Source organism: Phyllobates terribilis, unplaced genomic scaffold, assembly GCF_046119375.1.
Source record: "Phyllobates terribilis strain yellow unplaced genomic scaffold, ASM4611937v1 Scaffold_2__4_contigs__length_985480577, whole genome shotgun sequence".
In the NCBI taxonomy this organism is placed as follows: domain Eukaryota; kingdom Metazoa; phylum Chordata; class Amphibia; order Anura; family Dendrobatidae; genus Phyllobates; species Phyllobates terribilis.
This window is the reverse complement of record NW_027362762.1, coordinates 289,762,149-289,776,592: the sequence shown is the minus strand read 5'-3', so window position 1 is coordinate 289,776,592 and position 14,444 is coordinate 289,762,149. Positions and strand designations below refer to the sequence as shown.

The window sequence follows — 14,444 nt, the reverse complement described above, 5'->3', positions numbered from 1 at the left end:
GACCCGGATGTCGTCATGACGACATCAGGTCACAATGGCAACGATCGGGCCCCCTTTGATGTCATAGGGGTGCCGATCCAAGAGCAGAAGGAGGGGCTTCTCTCCTTCTGCCTGCTCACTAAATGCTGCGATCGCAGCATTTAGGGGGTTAAAGTGCCTGGTGTCAGCTGACACTCGGCGACAATCACGCACGCACAGCCTCTGTGCGTGCAAGTTTGCCATGACGTATCCATATATCCTAGGTCGTTAAGTGCCAGGCGACCTGGACGTATGGATACATCTAAGGTCTTAAAGGGGTTAATATTATTAAACAGTCCATTTTGGCATTGTGAACAGAATTACAAAAGTAATGTAGAACAAGGCAAAAAAAGTTTCTAAACAGATGGAGAAAAAAAGTTGTGACTGTGACAGAGAAACATTCAAAGCTTTGGTTAGGCAGTGTAAAGAGCAATCTGTGTACAAGGTGTTGTTTGATTCCGTATTGCTGAATTGGAGGTGTTGCTGAAATGTCTACATATATTAAAAAGACAGACTGTGAGTTTTTATACTTCTGTCTGTGTGTGTGTATGTGTATATATATATTATAGATACAATTTTTTTTTATACTTATGGACAGATCCGGAGCAATAGAAAATAACTAATGTTCAAAGGTCAAGCAAGTTTCACAAGTGTATATGTGTGCCCTCTATATTTAGCAAGTCTGTGCAGGAAGTGTTTTAGTAGTTATAGGAGCAAAGATACATATTGTAGATTGTAAGTCCTTGAGAGCAGGGTCCTCTCTCCTTCTGTACCAGTCTGTCTCTCATTTAGTTCATGCTGTGCAATCTATGGCCACCCTGTTATAGAACTGGAGGAACTGAACAGAATGATATATAGGTTTATGGGAAAAGATTCCGCAAAACTTTTTTTTTTTACTCATTGAAATGCCTACTCTTTCTAGACTTAGAAATCAAAAGGGCAGTCTTATCAATGATTGACAGACTTCCCTTAGTGTGCTCTCAGAGACTGCCATCAAGCACTGATTATAACTGTGATAACTCAGCGTCAATCTGGCCACTTTTGGGGGTGAACTATTCTTAATTATGCCAGGCGTACTATTCCTTTGTTCAGTAAGTCAAAGGACATGATCCATAGTTTCATGTGAGACTGTCCGGTGCCCCTTTTTGTATGATGGTTTGTGGAACGCCTGCTGATTACGGATTGCATCAACTTCTTGGGGTGTACTAGACTGCATCATTTGGTGGACAATTATGCAGTCTAATTGAATTTGCGAACAATGAGGGAATAGCCATGATTATCTCCCACCCCCCACCCCCCTCAATCCTGAAGGGCACAATGCCCTGAAGTGGGAGCTGAGGGATATAAAAAGGGGCCTGCTTCTATCACCAGTGTGATTTTAAGGGACTTCAGCCTAGGGACCATGGTTCCAGCTGGTGGATTACAGAACAGATCCACTGCCCAACACAGAGACCACAAATTCATTTGGAGAACCCAGGTTGGGACAATCCAGTTACCTGGCCACATACCTCGCTGTGTTCAGTCAGCTTCCTAAGCTTGCTGCTATCTCCTCTCAGTGGGTGCCAGCCAATAGCAGGGTGCTGCTGGCTGAGATAGTTGGCCCTGGATGCCCCAAAGTCATAGAGGATCTAATCCCTGGAAAGCCAGCAGAAGGGTGAGACTCTGTCACTTGCACCATCTTGTATACTTGCTAGGAATATAATATATGATTTTGGCTCTTAGTGACCTAATAAAGTCTTACCCTCACCCTGTACTGTCTGAGTAGTGTTCTGCCCACGGGAAAGAAGTACGGGCGTTCAGTGGGACGAGCCCCCGGCCCGTCCAGTCTTTCTAAAGACAGCCAGGCCAGCGGACAAGAGCACCCACTGACCCTCATGTCTCCATAATAACCACCCCCTTAACTGCTAAGTCCAGAATGCAGAGATTTCACGGAATAAATTAGAAGATATTCTCCATAATTTCAGACAAGCCTATATAACAACCTACTCTTCTTTTCCTGGTTTATAACATGCTACTGACAGATCAGACTGCTTGTTGGATTTGACGAGTTACCTTTAAATACTTTAACAAAATCAATGTAGCATCTCCCGGTGGGAAGTTCACACTTGGCAGATTAAAGGTTTCTGTGGCGGGTTCATATTTCTAAATGGGGCTTGCAGAAATCCATATACCTACTGTATGTGAATCACTGAGGATTTCCTGCAGCACATTAACAAGATATAGGCCCCATTTCATCAAAGTTTTTATACCATAATTATGACGTAAAAAGATTTAAATAGTTTCAAAGATCTTTGAAAAGTTTTGCGAAGCTCCTCCAAAATGGGCGTAGCTGGGGCAGGAAAGCGACGTGATGCTCATCTAATCCATGACAAATTTTGGGCTTCCTTACTCCAGAAATCTTACTCCAGCATCTGACTTCAGCATGCCTCTCATCAAGACCTGCATGAAAATCACCGGTCTTGATGGATTGGGGCCATGGATTTTTTTTTTATATACTATAGACCACAGTAAAAAGCATGAAGATAGACCATAGGGCATTTTATTTGCCACTTTCTTTTTCAAGGTTTATATTCTGCTAACAAAATTGTATTAGAGAATTAAAGTAATGCATGTGCCCAAATAGTTCCAAAATAGAAATCTGTTTAATATTTTTTTTTAATTATAGAAGGTGATTAAATATACAATATGTGTTCCTCTTCTACAAATTAATAAATCAAATATATATTTTTTTCTATTGTAATCAAATATGTGACCTGGGCAATGACCATGTTGTCTGTCTGTGATATGAAGGAATAATTTTTGCTGAAATAAGGGTACAGAAATAACGTATTGGGCACTGCTCTGTCCTCTCTTTTTACAATGAAAAGCAGTTTTCACTGTTGCTTTGAGTTATAAAATTTATTTATTATCTACCATGTTAAGGTAGGGAAATGAGCATATATGCTTGAATGCCTTGCATTTCAAGGTCACCCAATCTTTTGTGGCTTAAAAAGATGAATTCATAAGCTGAGCTTGTGTTGTAAAATGACAATATTATTGGCCATGCCAGAATACATCATGCAGACATTTAATCAAAAGATGATTAAGTTATATTTCAATATTTTCTCCTTCAGATAGTTGTAGTTAAATTTTACCTTGTTACGTGCTCCATATTTTCAAGTAGAGGCAGAAATAGCTGTACTGTGAAATAGGGGCCTGCTGTTTCCACTCAGTATTGCAGCATGTGTACTTTTTATAGAGCGATGAGTATATATGTTGTGTGTATATCTATGCACATGCATGTATTAAATGGCATATGGACCAAACAAATGCTGACCATATGAAGATAAATGGTTATAAATCAAGTCCTCAAATTATTTCATCTGGACTAGGACTATATACAAATCATGCCTACATCATCATTTACATCAAAACCAAACTGTATGTATGTGTATATATGCATGTGTGTGTGTGTGTGTATATATATATATATATATATATATATATATATATATATATATATAGTACAGACCAAAAGTTTGGACACACCACCTCATTTAAAGATTTTTCTGTATTTTCATGACTTTGAAAATTGTGCATTCACACTGAAGGCATCAAAACTATGAATTAACACATGTGGAATTATATACTTAACAAAAAAGTGTGAAACTACTGAAAATATGTCTTATATTCTATGTTCTTCAAAGTAGCCACCTTTTGCTTTGATGACTGCTTTGCACACTCTTGGCATTCTCTTGATGAGCTTCAAGAGGTAGTGACCGGAAATGGTTTTCACTTCACAGGTGTGCCCTGTCAGGTTTAATAAGTGGGATTTCTTGACTTAAAAATGGGGTTGGGACCATCAGTTGTGTTGTGCAGAAGTCAGGTGGATCCACAGCTCATAGTCCTACTGAATAGACTGTTAGAATTTGTATTATGGCAAGAAAAAAGCAGCTAAGTAAAGAAAAACAAGTGGCCATCATTACTTTAAGAAATGAAGGTCAGTCAGTCCAAAAAATTGGGCAAACTTTGAATGTGTCCCCAAGAGCAGTTGCAAAAACCATCAAGCGCTACAAAGAAACTGGCTCACATGAGGACCGCCCCAGGAAAGGAAGACCAAGAGTCACCTCTGCTTCTGAGGACAAGTTTATCCGAGTCACCAGCTTCAGAAATCGCAGGTTAACAGCAGCTCAGATTAGAGACCAGGTCAATGCCACACAGAGTTCTAGCAGCAGACACATCTCTTCAACAACTGTTAAGAGGAGACTTTGTGCAGCAGGCCTTCATGGTAAAATAGCTGCTAGGAAACCACTGCTAAGGACAGGCAACAAGCAGAAGAGACTTGTTTGGGCTAAAGAACACAAGGAATGGACATTAGACCAGTGGAAATCTGTGCTTTGGTCTGATGAGTCCAAATTTGAGATCTTTAGTTCCAACCACCGTGTCTTTGTGAGATGCAGAAAAGGTGAAAGGATGGACTCTACATGCCTGGTTCCTACCATGAAGCATGCGGGAGGAGGTGTGATGGTGTGGGGGTGCTTTGCTGGTGACACTGTTGGGGATTTATTCAAAATTGAAGGCATACTGAACCAGCATGGCTACCACAGCATCTTGCAGCGGCATGCTATTCCATCCGGTTTGCATTTATTTGGACCATCATTTATTTTTCAACAGGACAATGACCCCAAACATACCTCCAGGCTGTGTAAGGGCTATTTGACCAAGAAAGAGAGTGATGGGGTGCTATGCCAGATGACCTGGCCTCCACAGTCACCAGACCTGAACCCAATCGAGATGGTTTGGGGTGAGCTGGACCGCAGAGTGAAGGCAAAAGGGCCAACAAGTGCTAAGCATCTCTGGGAACTCCTTCAAGATTGTTGGAAGACCATTTCCGGTGACTACGTCGTGAAGCTCATCAAGAGAATGGCAAGAGTGTGCAAAGCAGTCATCAAAGCAAAAGGTGGCTACTTTGAAGAACCTAGAATATAAGACATATTTTCAGTTGTTTCACACTTTTTTGTTAAGTATATAATTCCACATGTGTTAATTCATAGTTTTGATGCCTTCAATGTGAATGTACAATTTTCAAAGTCATGAAAATACAGAAAAATGTTTAAATGAGAAGGTGTGTCCAAACTTTTGGTCTGTACTGTGTATAATATGTATATGTATATGTATATGTGTTTGTGTGTGTGTGTGTGTGTGTGTGTGTGTGTGTGTATATATATATATATATATATATATATATATATATATATATATATATGTGTGTGTGTGTGTATATATAATATGTATGTGTGTGTATGTATGTATGTGTATATATATATATATATGTATATGTGTATATAATTGTGAAGATAAAATTGTCAAGTTTATGCAAATATAAAATACCGTAATCACATGATAAATGCATGAGCAGACACAGCAATAGCAGCTGTTAATTTTATAAGAGTTGTTTTAAATTTACTGAACAACTCTTAAAGAGGTTTTCCCACAAACAAAAGTTAATTTTAATCAATAGATCTTAGAATAATAACTTCCACAACTTAATGTATTTAAATAAAATGTTCCTGTGCTGAGATAATCTTATCAATGTGCCCCTGCTGTGTACTGTGTGATGGCTGTGTCTGACTGTAAGGTGCCCCAGCGAGGTAGTCGTGGGCGAGCTGTAGCCCCCTCTTGCTATGGCACCCTACAGACAATACGTGTCCTCCCTCTGAAGTGTGGCTGTGTATGTAGTGCTCTTCACTTACTTCAAGCCATCCGATCGCGGCTGTCTCCAGGCAATTTTCTTATGGGACCAGGGCAGCAATAATTTCAGAGGACACGAGGTTCTTAACCAGAACCTCTACTTTACTTGGGGAAGAGGAATATATACAATATTTACAGTCAGATATAATGGATAAGGCCCGACAGGCAATCATCTCTCTCACAGGCGCTGTTAACTGCTTCAGCCCTGGTTCCCTCTTTAAGCGGAGCATCTCTGTGGCTATAATTCCTGGCCCAAGAGACTCCTCTGTATTGACAGTGACCTGGATCCGATATCTCTCCCCCACGTCTTAGCCTGGAGTCCTATTTAGCTTCCTCTGCTTCCTGCAGACTAGAAGTGCCCCGTGTCCTCCCTACGCTTTGATGAGTTTCTCCGGCGGGCTGACAGGACTCGTGCTCTTGTGTGGGGAGACTTGCACACTGGGATCCCACTGTCTGAGGGTACGGGGCTCCCGTCTACCCTAGCAGCCACTATACTCAGGCTGTCTGCACAACTTGCGGTCTCAACTCATACTGAAGAATCACTTCCTGATTCTGGAAACTAAACAGAGATTTTTCTAATGTGCCCACCCTCAGTGAGCTGTCATCACACAGCATTAACTCATCCCTGTCTATAACACTGCTAGCAGACTCAACCTGACATCTGCACCAAGGACAGTGGCATCTTGTGGCTGTTTACAGGTACTGCAGCCCACAATGAATTATGCCAGGAACAAGCTCTATATCACTCAAGGCTTGATCCGGGCACTAAGTTCCCCCTCTACTCTACTGACTGGACCACTGAAGCTAACCCCTTAGCTTGGCCTACCACAGTTCAGAGAGGATTAACTAAGGGAACATTTTCCTTAACTACTTCAGTGCCCAGGGAAGGCTACATCCTTCCCCACTATTACATGACTGTGCAGGAACACGGTCTGATCATACCACAGCTCCTGGGCATGGGAGGAAGCAAAAGACCATACAGACATTTCAATAGGGGATCATAGCTGATTCTTTCTTTGAAGTAAAACATTGTTTAAAAACAGACAGGGAAATGTTTTACCGCACAGAAAGAATCAGCTGTGATCCCGTGCTGTAATGTCTGTATACTCTTTTGCTTCCTCCCCTGCCCAGGAGCTGTGGTATAATCAGACCATGTTCCTCTACAGTCAGACACAGCCATTACACAGGGGAACATTTATAAGATTATCTCAGCACAGGAACATTTTATTTAAACACATTGAATTTTGGAACTTATTATCATTCCAAGATCTATTGATTAAAATGTACTTTTGTTCATGGGAAAACTCCTTTAATGAGAGCAAGGGATCTACACTCTCTGTCCCATGTAATTGTTGGAACGATAAAGGAGTACTCTCGAGTCTCTTGAGCAGCTAACTGCTCTGCATTCTCCTTACAACCTGGTTGCTTAGGGGACCGGTACTCCTCCTTGAATGATAGCTCTGATCCAAGAGGTTTGCCCTGCTACACACATTAAAGGGAATCTGTCACCACATTTGACCTATCTATACAATTAATGTGTGCATACAGGTTATAGACTGCTGAAAAAACGTCCTACCTCTGTGTCTCATATCAGATGCCTGGTTGTGGATAAATCATCTTTTATCACTTTATGTAAATGACCTCTTCCAGGCTCTGGGCAGAACGCTGCTCTGGAAGATAACTCTACCACCAGAGATGATTATATATAGAAGGGGAAGTTACCAGTGTGAGACATGTAATGGTCGCTCTCTGCTCTCCTGATCTCACTGCAGAGCTGTGTGTGATTATACCTGACACATCTGCCGGTTCCCTTTAGCTTTCATCTCACAGGCATACAGGGTTGCAATATTGTTGCAATGCAGAAGAGCTCAGAAAAGCAAAAAATGTGTTTGCAAGTAGACAAATTTCAGCTCTCTTGTTTTGTGTTAGTTACTTGTCTCACACTGGTAAATCCCATTTTATTTAAAATAAGCTTTCGATGCAGAGTTATCTTCCGGGCAATGTCCTCCCCATAGCCTGGAAGAGCTCATTTACATAAAGTGACAAAAGATAATTTATCAACAATAAGGCATCTGATACGAGGCATACAGGTATTGCTTTTTTTTCCAGCAGTCTATAACCTGTATGCCTATTAATAGTTTAGATGGGTCAAATGTGGTCACAGATTCCCTTTAACAGTTTGTCAGTGTTCTTTGTCTACACTGTCATTGCTATATTTGTGTATAAACATAACAGTGCATTTCAACAAGTACAAGACTCAGGAAAGTGAGTGTCATGATTAAGAGGATTGCTCTGGAAGCTGCCGATGCTGGGATCAGTCACTGGTGATTTTACAGGACCGATAACAGCTCAGTAGCTGAAATGAAGGGGGCGATAGGTGAGGAGCTAACTGCTGTATAGAAGTCTGTGGGTTGAAGAGAGCTGACTGGGATGTTAGGAGTTAACTCCTCCCCTGGAATTTAAAGGGCTTGTCCCACAAACAAAGTACAATTTAATCAATAGATTAAATAATAATGGAATAATAATAATTTCCACAATTGGATTTAAAAAAAAAAAAAAATGTTCCTGTGCTGAGATAATCTTATAAATGTGCCCCTGCCATGCACTGTGTAATGGCTGGTCTGATCATATCACAGTTCCTGGCCGATATTAAATAACCTAATGAGATTTTCTGCTGTCCATATAAATAGTAAAACTCTATCTTCTATTTTTTTTTGTTTACATATACACATTGTATAAAATGTAACCTCTGAGTTGTTTTGTGTTTTTATTGGCTTTTTTTTTTTTTTTTACCCCCAATAGGATTATGATGCTTTCTGTTCTACGACATACAAAAACACCAGTGAAGTTTTGGTTTCTAAAGAACTACCTTTCTCCACGGTTTACGGTAATATTTTTTTTTGTTTACTGCCTTCATTATCGTTGCTTTATAGCATTTTATAAAGTGAGTGATCAATATCGATAAGGTTGCTGTGACTTTTTCCTGTTTTGATGTATTTTACTAATGTATTCTTGCCAGTCAGAAGCAGCGTATACTCCCCCACAGAGTCTAAATTTGCTTGTTTATTTTTCATTATGACAACTTACTACAATAATACATCTAGTGAAAACCATAATAGTTTCTCACTTCTGGAGTATTTTCTTTCTATACTAGAGATCATTATAATCCCAGATTTTTGTCAGCGTGCGATGTTTTCCATTGTTACTGTGGAGTGATTTTACTTAAATAACTAGTGGCACAATATTACGCACTGTGTCATAAGACCTGCTTTATAGTAAGTCTCACTTAGAAATATCATTTATATAGCCAGGTGTTCTTCTTTTTCTGTGTCTGCAGGAAATCATACCAGACATGGCCCAGGAGTATGGCTTCCAGTATGAGTTAGTCCAGTACAAGTGGCCTCGATGGTTGCACCAACAGATCGAGAAACAGAGAATTATTTGGGGTTACAAAATCCTCTTCCTTGATGTTCTATTCCCACTTGCTGTAGACAAAATAATCTTTGTTGATGCTGACCAGGTACGGTATGTGAAATTAAGCATGTCTTTCTAACAGAATCAGGTGCCAACTTGCAGGCTTTGCTCAGACAGTAGTGTGAAAACCGATTTTATTCTTAACCCAAATATCAAGCTTAGTGGCAAACAGAGTGAGATTGTGAATCCATCTCAGGTAATTATGTGAACATTCTTTTAATCCCAGAGGGATTTTAGAAGCTCATTACCTTCTCTCACCGGTCTTTGCCGAATATCCTTGCAGAAGGCTTTCGTTGCTGCATTTTCTATTCCTCCTCCTTTGTTCTTATAAGTTCAGGATGTTCAGTGTTTAAATGATCTGTGTCTTGCCTGTAGCTCCCAAGGAAAGGAATCTGAGCTTGCGTTTAATGAGAAAATCGGAAGAACGAATGCTTCACAGATCCTTACAAATCCAAGCTAGGCCCTGGAGTTGAGACATATTTAATCCGAATATTGACAGTTTGAATCCAAGCACATCCTTAAATAGTTTATTTGGAAAATGTTACTTTAACCACTTTTTGCCCTGGATTTCTTCCATCTATGTGAATCAATTAATTTAGTGAGATTTTTTTAAATTGTATATTTGCACCCACAACATCTCACATCTTGAATTACATGTAAGAAAAATAGAAAACATTAGTAAGCCATAGTTAGTCATAAGGTATTTTGTTGCCTTTTCTTGAAATCTAATGCCCTCAAAAGGTAGTTTGAATCTAGCAAAAACCATGGGCCAACTGAGAATTGTCTAATTAATTCATTTTTGTTTTCGTTTTTTTTTTCAGTTAAGGCTCAGATTCATTAAAACGTTTACAACACAAATCTGGCATATAAAGCTTTGACAAATTGCAAAATTTTTGCAGTATGGAGTTGGTGAAAAAATTTTGTGACTTTTGTAATTTTTTTCGCTAGTATCGTCCCAATGGCCTAAGTGAAGGCACCTCCTGCCATAGGAAACAGCGGGCACAGGCGCCGCTGGATGGGAGCAGTAGTCTCCCATCCACTGGCATCTGTTCTCTGCTGAGTGTAAAAAAAGAAATGTTAAAATTAATAAAAAAATTAAAATAAAAATAAAACACATTATACTCACCTACACATTGTCCCTGATATTCGCCGACCCTGCAAAAAAATTAATAAAAACACCATATACTCACCTTACACCTAATCCCTGAAGCCCTTGATCCTCTGTAATAAAAGTAAAATAATAAACCAACCTCATCCTTACCTTTCCGAAGCAGTCCAAATAACGACTCACAGTGAGTATTTTCCCACGCATGCAATGAGTTGGGAAAATACTCACTACACATGCGGTGACCTGATTTGCCAGCAATACACTGAGTCAGTGTATTGCAGGCGAACTAACATTTTATTCTGGGTGTGGGTGTTTTATTTTACATTTTACTTACAGAATGGGGTTAGTAATGGGGGCGTCTTATAGACGCCTCTCCATTACTAACCTTGGCTTGATGCCAGCTGGCATTATAAGCTGACATCAACCCCAACCATATAACCCCACTGCCACTGTGACAGCACAGCTTGTCTAATTCATGACTAGCTGTGGCGTTCCTTACACCAGAAATCTTACTTCCATCCCCGAATTGTGTAAGATTTTTGGCATGGCACATGAAGGCGCGCACCTTTTCAGTCGCTCCTGATTCCTTAAGAGGCATCTGACCTCAGCACGTCCCTTCATCAAGACCGGCGTGAACATCACCAATCTTAATGAATCGAAGCCTAAGAGTTGATACTTGACACCTATGTTTGCTGCTATTCTCAACTGACGATGCACTATTGATTTAGGACACTTCCAATATCCCAATCATGGAGAACTTCAACCCAAGCTACAGCAATTAATCACTGTTACAGCATCAGTTGATATATTGTGACTTTGACGTCCTAATTCCATCTAAGCTTGAGAAATTACAAGTATTGACGATAGTTATATTGCATCATTATTTTCTCTAATTTTGGGGTTGAGTGGACTTTTTCTAGTTCTAGAAACTGCATTTTGGTGCTTGTGCTTTTATCACTATTTAGATGGTAAATGTTTGAATGCCTTCTTTGTGTCACTCTATTTGATTATTTGTTTTTCAATTTGCTTGTATCCAGATTGTAAGGACAGATTTAAAACAATTACGAGACTTTGATCTTGGAGGTGCACCTTATGGTTATACCCCATTTTGTGACAGTCGAAAGGAGATGGATGGGTATCGCTTCTGGAAGTCTGGGTATTGGGCATCACATCTTGGACATCGAAAATACCATATCAGGTTAGCAAATATGATTGGATAACATACACTTTGAATACTGTAAATTTTTCTGTAGGACTCATCCATTACATTGTAAACATGTGATTCTCTGTTTTGCAGTGCATTATTTGTAGTGGACCTTAAAAAGTTCAGAAAAATTGCGGCAGGCGACAGGCTCAGGGGACAGTACCAGGCACTAAGTCAGGATCCAAACAGTTTGTCTAATTTGGATCAGGTGAATGTTTTTAATATACTTTTACCATCATACAATAATGATATAGATTTTAATATCTATTTTATTTTTATAACCTGTCTAGTTATTTCTTGTTAAAAGTTACTTGTGTGTTCAAAATGCTATTTTTTATTGGCATTGACTGTCCTACTATGTGAGTTAAGAAGTCTCAGATGGAAGCTTATAAACTTTTTTCTTTCTTCAGTAATATTCAATTTGAGGAATATTCAATTTGAAAAGTCTTGATTAAAATTTTTCTTACATTTTGATGCTACAAAATTTGAACTGTTCCTTCACATAGTGAATACAAAATTAGCCGGCAACATAACACAAGTAGTGAGTCACGCCTCTAAATGGAGACAGTGTGAGTCATTAACACAACCTACTCCAGTGGGAACACATGTAAAGCAGGAGGACAAATGGAGTACAAAGGTTTAGAAAAATACAAAAAAATATTTTTATGAAGTACAAATAGAATTATAAAAATTAGGGTGCAATGTAAGAGGATGAAAGACAGAACTTCCACAACACCTGCAGCAAAGCTGCCATGAAGTCATTGGTAAGGCAAGGGCCAATCAGGTAGACTACACACCCCAAAGTGCCCCAAAACACTCATACAATATCTTGTATGAGGGAGAGTCCCAGTCAAAGTAAGATATAGCAATGGAGGCAAGGGGGGGGAGAGGAGTCTTACCCATAGGAGGCAGCCGCTGGTGGAGTGGAGCATGGAGGAAGGGGTTAAACGCCCGACGCTCGTTTCGCTTTGTAAACCAATGCTTTTTCGTGGGTCAGGTGGGTGTGATGCCGCATTGCTCTGTCCCTGTTTAAATACTTAAGTCACAGGTCAGTCAAATAGGTTTCGAGGTTGGTACATCCGGTCGCGTGACGAAAATTAATCACATGACCGCAGGAGGGAGAGCGCGCCAGCCGAGTGTGCGCAGAGCACTGCCCGCATCACCAGTGCGCACCACGGCCATCAGGTGTCACCTCCGGAGGAAACCCACGCAAACACGAGGAGAAAATACAAACTCCTTGCAGATGTTGTCCTTGGTGGGATTTGAACCCAGGACCTCAGCACTGCAAGGCTGCAGTGCTATCCACAGAGCAAGCGTGCTGCCCTGTAATGAATCTAATTCGATCTTCGCCCTTTTTCAAGCTGCACTTTTGTGAGTACAGCAATTCGTTACGGGGAGTGTGTCTAGCCCTATCATACACCCGTCGAACACATCTTCTGTTATATGTGCCAGTCATTGCACTGACTGCCCATGAATTGTAGGATTCAATTTAAATTGCTTGTTCTCACCCACAAAGCTCTCCACAGTGTGACACCCCCCTACATCTCTTCCCTCATCTCTGTTTATCGGCCTACTCGTTCTCTACGCTCCGCAAGCGACTTTCGACTAACATCCGCACTAATCCGTACCTCCCACTCCCGGCTTCAAGACTTCTCCCGAGCTGCACCTATTCTTTGGAATGCTCTATCCTTAGAAATTAGGATGAACCACAACTTACACACCTGTTTAGGGTGGCCTATCAAGTTCCCTAATCTAAGTCCTTTTATATTCTTATAGCCCATTCCTTATTTCTCCAAACATAACTCTCCACCGAACCAAAGAGCACTACAGATACTGGCTGGTGATGAGCTCATGCAGCCTTTATCTATCCCTCATCCCCTCAAGATGGCTGCACCATCCTTGTAAATAAGCCATTGCACTTTGTGTCACCCCCACCTCATTGTAGATTGTAAGCTCTTACGAGCAGGGTCGTCATTATTTTTGCTGTAATTATTGTATTATCTTTAGCTATGTTACTTATGACTGTTATATATGAACCTCTGAATTGTAAAGCGCTGCGGAATATGTTGGCGCTATATAAATAAAGATTATTATTATTATAGCCCCTTTGTTCAAAATGGCTTTTCAGGTCTTTAGCTTGTTTCTCAAATTCATCACTGGAAGAGCATATCCTTCATTTAGCTGGCTGTGCCACTGCTTCTGGTACAGATCCGGCAGCATAGTCCTCCTAGCTGCTGTGGCACAGGACTAAAGTCATCTGCTCTCTCTTTTTTCTTCTCTGAATTTTAGAGATGACCGCAAAAAAAGGGAGGAATGTACACAGTCCAGCAAAATTGTAAAGTGCTGTGGAATATGTTGGTGCTATATTAATAAAATTATTATTAATTATTATTTACCATAATAGGGAGGGAAGGGAGAACCCAGAGTTTACAGGAAGATGGATCAAACAGACAGCATCAGAGTAGGGAAAGGAGATCCTTCTCGCTGTATTTATAAGGGTGGCTGCAGACGAGCGTATGAAAAATCATCAAATTTTCATCCAGAAAACTCAGACTCTGGTATTCTAATGTACATACGATTTTCATCCATGTGCCATACGTGTGTCTGTTTTTTTACGTTCATGTGACATTTGTGTTATCTCCATATGACCTCTATGTGCGATCTGTTTTCATAAATCTACACTAAAAAATGTACACAATGAAAAATAGTTTCATAAGTTTATAATATAAATGTATCCATAAAAATCGGATGCCATTCGGATGTTCCATGTAAGATCCATTTTTTTTCTACACACCCTTAGACTTGAATTGGTAAGTCTCATCCAAGACTCGGAAGAAAGTAGTGCTTTCTGCGCTTTTTTTTTTGTGCCCAAGGGGTCCATAAATATAAGGCATTTCTGACACCACTGTG

At 40.2% G+C, this 14,444-nt stretch overlaps 1 protein-coding gene across 1 annotated transcript in view; it reads left to right on the top strand.

Annotated features, from left to right (window-relative positions):
- The window catches only part of UGGT2 (UDP-glucose glycoprotein glucosyltransferase 2), a 399,382-nt gene that overhangs the window by 376,783 nt on the left and 8,155 nt on the right, over nucleotides 1-14,444 (top strand). The window contains exons 33-36 of the mRNA XM_073664152.1: nucleotides 8,551-8,635; nucleotides 9,086-9,268; nucleotides 11,368-11,528; nucleotides 11,628-11,742. Coding sequence (XP_073520253.1) covers nucleotides 8,551-8,635; nucleotides 9,086-9,268; nucleotides 11,368-11,528; nucleotides 11,628-11,742 — 544 coding nt within the window. The remainder of the gene's footprint in view (nucleotides 1-8,550; nucleotides 8,636-9,085; nucleotides 9,269-11,367; nucleotides 11,529-11,627; nucleotides 11,743-14,444) is intronic.